The sequence below is a fragment of the Nanorana parkeri genome, unplaced genomic scaffold, assembly GCF_000935625.1.
Source record: "Nanorana parkeri isolate BGI_ZX_2015 unplaced genomic scaffold, ASM93562v1 scaffold900, whole genome shotgun sequence".
NCBI lineage: Eukaryota > Metazoa > Chordata > Amphibia > Anura > Dicroglossidae > Nanorana > Nanorana parkeri.
Genome location: NW_017307168.1, coordinates 456,456 through 465,948, shown reverse-complemented (window position 1 = coordinate 465,948; position 9,493 = coordinate 456,456). Strand labels below are relative to the sequence as shown.

The 9,493-nt window shown below is 41.7% G+C and overlaps 1 protein-coding gene across 1 annotated transcript; it reads left to right on the top strand.

The window, feature by feature from the left end:
* Positions 1 to 4,668: 4,668 nt before the first annotated feature.
* Positions 4,669 to 6,603, top strand: TSSK6 (testis specific serine kinase 6). The gene is made up of 2 exons (XM_018565918.1): positions 4,669 to 5,208; positions 6,319 to 6,603. Exons 1-2 carry the CDS (start codon positions 4,669 to 4,671, stop codon positions 6,601 to 6,603), a joined length of 825 nt encoding a protein of 274 aa, XP_018421420.1.
* Positions 6,604 to 9,493: the final 2,890 nt, after the last annotated feature.

The window sequence follows — 9,493 nt, the reverse complement described above, 5'->3', positions numbered from 1 at the left end:
TATTTTTTTACTTATTTCATATTTTAAAATTTTTATTTAATTTATTTTTCACCCAACTTTATTGCTATCACACAGGAGAAACAATCCCCTGTGAGATAGCAATTGGAGGTGACAGGTTCTTTATTGACCCTGTCACCTCCAATACAGGAGTTCTAGCACAGCACTGTGCTGGAACTCTTGTGACAGGTGAGAGAGGAAGAGCACAGCTCTCCCCTCTCACTGTGTAACCCTGCCGCTCTGCTCACCACATCGGTGGCCAGTGAGGAGACAGACTTGGCAGCAGAACAAGGAGGACGGAGCCAGTGAGGAGAGAGGTAAGTGCAGGGGGTAGGGGTGGGAGGCTGCAGACTTTTTACATGTGATCACAGTGACATCGCCGAGATCACTTGTAAACGAACAATCGGCTTCCCTCACTCTACATTTAGTCCTGCTTGTGCAAAGCAGGACTAAATGTAGAGAGGGCAACTTACTGCCCGGCGCTCGCAACTTCCTCACAAGGACACCTGTGCCCTGCCACCCAAGGCCGGGCTTCGGTGGCCTTGTGGGGAATCCGGCCCTGCGTATATACCTGCTGAAGTTGTACAGTAATTGGAGTTTGGCTTTACAATTTAAAGGTTGTGGGTGGGCCGTTGACTTTCATACTTTGGATTATGATTACATTAGGCCTGTGTAGATGGTCTTTGGACTTGTGTGGTCATTGTGACATTGGGATAAGATGCTTCTGAGACCATTCACAATTCATTGATAGGTGCATTTGACTTGCATTCAATCTCCTTCTGACTTGCAATGGACCTGCTTGAGGGCCCATTCACACCACATCCAGATAACCTCCAGACCCAAACTGCATCCTAATGTATCCCTATGCTATTTCTGGCCTCTGTTCCCCCCCAGCAGAATACGTTTCAGACCAGACAAATACTGCATGTCTCATTTTGTCTGGTCTGGAACGCAAAGAAACGCATCACAAATACATGAAACACACCTGTAAGACCATTTTAAGCTAAAAAATAAATACATTTCCAAACGCAGCGACTGCACTATGTTCCAGATCTGGTCTGGAAAATGGTGTGAACCCAGCCTCAAGCAGGTTTAGCCTTCCTATAATCTTGTACGGGAATAAAATCCCACCTGCTGCAAGAAAGAGCTTGCCGACACAGTCCTTATATTTCTTCTAAAATATGCTGTCCCTAGGAAACAGTATTGATGATATTTTTTTAGCTGCTAAAGGCCAGGGGTAGGCAACCTCTGTAGTCCAGCCGTTGTGAAACTACAAGTCCCATGAGGCATTGCAAGACTCTGCTTGCCATAGGCAGGACTCCCAGAGACAGATACATGGTGGGATTTGTAGTTTTCCCACAGCTGGAGTGCTGAAGTTGCCTACCACTGGTATAAGCAATGATATGTAAACTATACCAACCCAAGTTTTGGATAGAGTGAGGAAGCGTCAGAACCCTTTGGGTTTTACTGCTCTCCAAGGATCCACAAGGGAGATTTCCCCTCACTTCTTGTCCTGCTGACAATTCAGACAGGAAGTGAGGGGAACTCTCCAACAAGAATACAGATAGAAGTAAAAATGCTTTTCTTCAGCAAAGTAGGGAAAAGTTAAAAACCCCTGTAAAAGTTTTGTTTTTATCTCCCCGTTTGTTTCTCGCTTCCTGTCAGATAAAATCATTGTATGCAAGACAGGAAGTGAGGGGGGGGAAAAGAAAAGTGCAATAGAGCACTCGCTTGCTGTCAAAACCCAACATAGGTTATAATCCCTTCCCATTCTATCCCAAACTAGAAAACAATTGGCTTGATATACATTTTAAGGCAGTTGTAAATAATATTCATTGAAGGAGATTTATCAAAACGGAAGCAGACAAAATCTGGAACAGTAGTGCATGGCAACCAATCAGCTTCTGTCTTTCATGTTCAAAGCATAACTGAACAAACTGAAGAGAGGAGCTGATTGGTTACTACGGGCAGCTGCTCCAGTTTTGATAAATTTCCCCAAAATGTGATAATATATATATATATATATATATATATATATACACACACACACACAGTATATATATTATATACACACACACACACTATACTTTTTGGGTGGTGGGGCTTTCCCTGACTTCATGGATAAGCCCTGCTAGTTGATATTTCATTGACTAATACTGCCTGGGTGGACAGTATGAACACTCTCAGGCAGGAGAAGTGAACAATCTAGGACAACATAGCGGGTTTGGAAGAATTCTCCAATTCAGCTCACGTTCCAGTTCAGCTATGTTGTCCTAGATTGTTCACTTCTCCTGCCTTCTCCAAACTCTTCACCCTTTTGTGAATAACCCTGAAAGAGTCCATTCACACATCTCCATGCAAGAACGTATACATTACCACAGTGCACGTTTATGTGCATTGCAGTTTATCTTCAAGAGCATCGCAATGCATCTCGCGTACCAGCGTTGCAGCACTGCCATGCATTTTGGTGTGCTGTGTCAAGGAAAAAATGTGGCGCATGTCCAATTTTTAGCCCGTTCTGGTGCAATGACAATACCTTAGCACAACCCTCAATAACAGACCACTTACATGTGTTGTTATAGATGAAGCAGATGACTTTAAATGGGCGCTTTCCATCCACTTGCACAGATGAATGACAGGTTATTTTGGGATGCATTAACACCTAAGGTTGAACATTAAATAACATAACGTGTTGTCACATCACTTGCTGCATGTTGTGTATATGCGCATTTATTTCGGCTCAGACCTCAAAATGTGTCCACATACCAAAAAAACAAATGACCCAGTTTGTTTTCCTTTGCACCACAGCACAGCTATCTACCAGAGTATGCACTGCACTGTGTTGAGAGCCATGTGTGATGTTTGCTGAGTGAATGCGCATTTGGGACCCATTAGAAAAGAATGGTTAACACACACATGGGTACGAACGGAATCTTAGAGCCCATTTGAAACAATGATCCTGCAACGCACGATAACACTGTGGCACCCATACACATCGCCCACTGTCAGAATACCCAGAGACAGCAGCTCACTGGCTGTCGGTGTTCTATCATTTCATCGGACCCATGACTTCTTTGGACGTCCGTCCGCGCAAACGCAGTGAGGCACCAGGTCCATAATTCTCATGGACCAACACAGCTTATCAGCGTGTGAAGGGCTCAGCCGTCCATGCAAGCGCACTGTGGCACCACGTCTGTAAATTTTACAGACCAAGAGTTTAGCAATGCAGAACTCTGACTAACTACCACACATGCTTCAGTCAGTCATGAGTTTATATATATGTATATACATAAATAATCAATCAGGAGTGACTGAAGCATGCGTGGTAGTCTGTCATAATTCTGCATAGAACCTCGCTGCTAAACTCTGTTGGTCTGTGAGATTTACAGACGTGGTGCCACAGTGCACTTGTGCAGATGGCCGAGCCCTTCAACGCTAATAAGCTGTGTTGGTCCGTAAGAATTTCGGACCTGGTGCCCCACTGCGCTCGGGTGGACAGCCAAGCCCTTCACATGCCCCCGGAGGTCTGATGAAGTCACAGGCCCAATGAAAAGATAGAACACTGGCTGTTAGTTCCCAGGCTTTCCGATTGGCTCCTTCATTCAGCTGATCGAGTGATGCCGGCCAAAAGGGTGCCGACAGCAGCACCCACTATGCGAAATTCGGTGTATGGCCACCTTAAGAGTAAAATGTGAGTTGCTATACTTTGTCCTCAGCACTTTATGATTCATGTTCCACATATACTTCTGATCTCACCCAGAATTGCTTATCAAACTGCCCTCTCTGCTCCATTGACCAAGGTCCTCTACAGTCCCTCAAAATTCACATTGTGAAAATTCATCCGGTTTTGCGGCTCGGGTGAGTATACCTTTGTTTTTTTTACACCCTAGATGAAAATGAGCACTTAACCCTTGCAGGGTGGAGGTAGCCCTACTGCAAGGGATAAGAAAACTTGTTGCCAGAGTTCTTCTTTAGCTTTGGGAATAGGGTATGGTACAGAGTTTGGGGAAGCCGAGCCTTTAGTAATAAAGTTTTATTTGACCAGGGCACAGAGAAGAGGGGTTTCTTGTCATTAAAGGGGACCCTTTGACTTGTAAAATGTAATTAATTTAAGATTTCTGTGGGAAAGCAGTATGATTGACAGATGGATAGGGCCATACAAAAGCATGGGTGGTTCTTAACATTAGGATGGGCCATAGTCCTGAAGTTGAGCCCTTCAGCCCTATTCACACCTGAGCATTTTGTACCTCCAAGCTACAAAACGCTCAACATTAAAAACATTAGAAAGCAGGCAAGCATACAAATATTCATTGGGGGCAATTTATCAAAACTGGAGAAGACAGAACCTGAAGCAGTTGCCCACAGTAACCAATCATCTTCTCTCTTCAGTTTGTTAAGCTTTGAAAATGAAAGATAGAAGCTGATTGGTTGCCATGGGCAACTAATCCAGATTTGGTCTGCTTCAAATTTGGATACATTTCCCTCCTATTTATTTTCAATAGTAATGTTTACTTGAATTTGTTAAGCTTCTATAAGAACTGCATATCAATTTCATTATTGTACTTGCCTTACAGCAACAGTGAAGCAGAAGCGAACATCGTAAAAATACAAAAAGAACAACTAAGGCTTTAGAGTCGACACATGCTGCAAAGTTGATCTCGGTCTAGAATTATGTTTGCTGTCAATCAGCTCCTAAAAGACTTGGGCTACAATGTGGTGCGTACCATCGGTGAAGGTACCTTTTCCAAGGTCAAATTAGCAACATCTCAAAAATATCACCGCGATGTTGCTATTAAAGTGGTGGATAGAAGAGAAGCACCAGAAATATACTCCACAAAATTACTGCCTCGTGAGCTGGAAATACTAAGGACTGTCAACCATCCTAATGTCATAGCTGCCTACGAATTTATTGCCGTAAGCAACGGACTGCACTTTATAGTAATGGAACTGTGCTTCACAGATCTACTGAAGGTCATAGAGGATAATGGGAGACTGACAGAAGCCAAGGCCAAATCTCTCTTCCAGCAGATTGTCTGCGCTATGAGTTATCTGCACCATAATCAGATCGTTCACAGGGATCTCAAGTGTGAAAATATTCTCCTGACGGAGGATCATAAGGTCAAGATCACAGACTTTAACTTTGGGAAGTTGCTAGACAGCACAGACTTGTCTACCACATACTGTGGTTCTGTGGCATATGCTTCACCTGAGGTGAGCTTGTAAATGCGTGCAAAGTAAAATTGGTGTGGTGGGAGTGGTCAACCTATGTGTAGGATTTAAAACAAAACTATACTGATCCATCTCTTTAGCTGAGAGCAACAATTTCAAGCATCCATGCGCTCACAGGTTCAATGTGATTCTATATACAGTATATTAAATATAACACTTATGCATGATAAATGATCTACAGAGCATTAGGAACAGCTAAAGAAATTTGGTGTGGAGGCTGCAGTTTTCCATTAAGTTCTCCCTCCTTAAAGGGACATTGTCTGTGCAAAGAGGACCTTCACCTTGAATGCAATCCCCCTCAGCTTTCTCCATTGCAGCTGGCACTAAAATTCCTAGTGTTGGCTGGAGTCACAGTGCAATGACATCACTGCCTCTATCATGTGACAATGCTCAGTGCTAGCATTTTCCCTGCTAGACTGGAGCACTCTCACACGGAAGGAGGTCACATGCTCTTTCATACCCAGATGCACCTGAACGAGCAGTGTCAGTGTCTTGTTGATGCTGCCGAGAGAACTCCGATTTGGGGAAAGGCAGATCACATGATTTTTGCCAGGGATTTGCTCCTCTTTAATCTTCTGAATATATGTTCCAAACTAAATAATTTTGGAAAACGACCCCGTTTAATTTCAATTCCAAATTGCATATTTACATTTCCATATTGCCATTGTCAGTTTTGCAAATGCACACAAAATGTATGTATCATAATGCATGTGCCAATATTACTAGTGTATACATTGCACAGAAAATATCATACTGATACAATATGTATAGGCATATCACAAGAAAACAAACCACGATTACCATAATTTTTTTATTGCTATACTCTTTTCAGAGTATATATGGTTTTGGAGGTCTTTAATGAGTAATGCATTTTACTTGTGGGATCCAAAATTGTAGGAGCCCAAGAGAGTAATTCCAAAATATGCAAAGTCATGTGATTAAAGGAAGCTTGTGCCAAAACATCTCTTCTGAATTCAATACTTTCTAAAACCAGATTTAAAAATATGTCAATCTTATGTAGGGAGGAACTTCTATTGGATCCAATGACTCTTGCGTCGGTGGTGTCAACGTTAATTGTATTGTCTGTTGTAGGTACTGCAGGGAATCCCATATGACCCAAAGAAATATGACATATGGAGCATAGGCGTGATACTCTACATGATGGTAATAGGTACTTTTCCATTTGATGACAGCAACATCACTGCCTTGCCAGAACTTCAGGAGAAGGGTGTAGAGTTTCCGAAAGACTTGACTTTGGACAAAAAGTATGAAAATCTTATCAAAGCATTACTGGAATACAGCCCTCATCAACGACCAGACATTGGCGCAGTCTTAGTGCACAGCTGGCTAGAAGAACCAATAAACCAAGCAGGTTAAATACAAAAAAAGTCTTTTTTTGGGGGGCTTTTCCTTTTACTGAAACCCAGGTGCACTTTCATGAACTCCAGCACTAAAGCTGGCAATAGACATAGTACAGTTGGACATTTTGATATGATCTGTCACACTGGGGGTATTCATCAAAACTGGAGCAGACAGAATCTGGAGCAGCTGTCCATAGGAACAAATCAGCTTCTCTTTTCAGTTAAGATTTAAAAATGAAAGAGAAGCCAATTGGGGGCCATAGGCAACTGCTCCTATATATGTAGTAAAAATGTTTTGATAAATTCTTCTCACTGTGCTTTGGCCCAACATCTGACCAGAAAATTCTGGTCATAGGAGTGTACATGTTAAGGCAACAATCATGTGTTTTCATGTGCTGCTGTTGTCCTTAATAGGCTGATTAAAAAGGTGTTGATCTATTAAGACACAACACACATCAACCCATTTAGAGAGGCACTATAAAAGTTAGCGCTTGTAGTGGAGCTACCCCCGCACTGCAATTGCCTTAGATGTGATGTCATGGGTCCTTGGACCACCGGAGCCCAGGAAACAAACAAAAAAAGGGACAAGTCTAGCAGCCAGGTGGGATATCAAGGATCAGGTAAGTATATCTTAGTTTTGTTTTTTTTAGCCTGTAGAACAAATTGCTAGGGTTAGTTTGTGACAATTCCCGGAGGTCCTCTTAAAAATAATGGCATAGCCGTGTACATGCATTGATCCGCGGTAAAGCAAGTAGGTGTAGAGGGGCCCTAAAGCTGAACTCCAATCATATAAAACATTTCATTTGAACAGAGTATTTAGCGGTTTGCCTGACGCTCTGCTTTAAAAAAGGAACAGGAGAGAAATAAGAAGATTCGGTGATGTCACCATTGTACTGCTTGTTGATCTTGCTGCAGGCTTTACATGAAAACACAAAGCCCTGCCTCTACAGAGAAAGTGCAGAACAAATCAAGGCAAGTCAGTAATGTTGCAGAGAGACAGTGGGCAATGCTCAATGCTAGTGAATAGTCCATTGCCCTCTGCCTGCCTATTTTTGGTCAGAGCTTTCAGAGTTCCATTTCTCTAAATTGCTCCAGCTCTTTAACTATGGTGAAACTACAAATCCCATAATGCATTTATCTCTGGGAGTCATGCCTGTGAGAATCTTGCAGTATCTCATGGGATTTGTAGTTTCACCACAGCTGGAGGGCCAGAGGTTCCCCACCCCAGTTTTAAACAGTCACATTAAAGCGTTAACACACCTCTTTTGTAGCCAACACATACTGTTAATGACTTACTTTTGCAGCTTTGATTGCAATTATACTATTTCTGTGGTTTTCACCCCTGTATACAATGCCATTGCACACTACGCCCTCGCCCCCCCAATGTCCCTGGACTGCATCGCAGAAATGAAGACCATAAAATGAAGTAAAAAACTCACACAGAAAGAGAATGAGTTGGCTTAGTTATTTATTAATATTATTCAGAAATGCGGTTCTGGCCAGTGTGATTAAATAGAAACGGCTAGTTCTATCAGTGATGGGGCATCCCCAATTCCCACACACTCTAGCATGCTCACACACACACTATGCTTTTCCCACAAGTCAAAAAACCTGCACTCCTAATATCAGGAGAACAGTGTTTCAACAAAGACCTCCATACAAAACTATCCTTTTATTGGGTGGAAGGTAATCCAATAAGCCTGTATGTAAAGATATAGTTTACTTTCCAGCCCTATTGTAAACATCAAGCTCCACAACATTCTTCCAGCAATCTAGTCTTGCTGCATGAGCTGCTGCCTGTGCTGGTGGCACATGATTGCCAATGGGGCCAACCCCATATGCTGGCAGACAACTGCAGTGTGTGCAGCAAAGGTGATCGGCCCGGAATCTTGCAGATCTGGAAATTGACATTGGGGCTGCAAAAGCAGTTATAATTTTACATGTAAACAAACTTCATTACACAACACCCAAAATTTAAATAGTTTTGGTTAGAAGTATTTAATATATATATAATAAAAATAAATTGCAAAAGAAAAAGGAGGGGTAGTTAATTTGACGGATTCAAGAAATTGAAAATAATTGTTTGCTAAACCATTTGTACTCCTCAAATCAGGAGGCTGAGGTTTGGAGAACAGATGTTCTGTAAGTGAACTCAAAGATTCTCTCCTTTGTAGGCCATGTATCCAAAAGAACAAAAAGACAAGTGAATGGGTTTACAAGCAGTATTTTGTGCATTTGTAATTAAATAAGAAAGTGCCCCCCCCACCACTCCCAAAAAACAAAAAAAAACACAAACAAAAACCACCCAGGCATTGCAATTAATTTGAATTATAAAAAGTTTGTCCAAATACACCTGAGTGTGTTATTCTCTACTTATATTTTATGTGGGAGCAAACATGGAGGGGAGGGGGGAAGCATAATAAAATTAGAAGTTCCCCTGAAAAAAGTCCTACATTGCGGAATGAAAAAAAATATATATATCAGTCTCTCATACTAATCCATCATACACACAAAAAGTCAAGTTTGAATTCTAGGGTTTATCATTTATACAAATAAGGGAAAAAATAAGTTTCCATTCCCTCCCAGAAAACCCCCTCAAAAAAAAAAAATGAAAACAAAAAAAAAAACTAAACCCTAAACAACTGCATATATCAAAAAAGTATCTAAACAGATATCCACACAACAGAAAGAGGATTAAAATAAACATTATTGTAAGGGGAAGAGAGGATTTAGCATTTGACAAACTACTTTTCTGCCAATCCAACACTTCCGATGGCCTTAAATAAAAACATGGTTTACCAGCAAAACTGGGGTCATCGCCCGATTACGATGAAACTGAACACAGGGAAAACGTAAGACGACTGTCCCATTTAGCTTTCCATTTTATTGTTGCAACTTTTTTTTCT

What these genes read in the sequence shown, in the direction of transcription:
- TSSK6 (XM_018565918.1), top strand. Translation starts at nt 4,669, where the DNA reads ATGTTTGCTGTCAATCAGCTCCTAAAAGACTTGGGCTACAATGTGGTG. An exon ending in TGGCATATGCTTCACCTGAG is followed by an intron (nt 5,209 to 6,318) that starts GTGAGCTTGTAA and finishes TGTCTGTTGTAG; the next exon opens with GTACTGCAGGGAATCCCATA.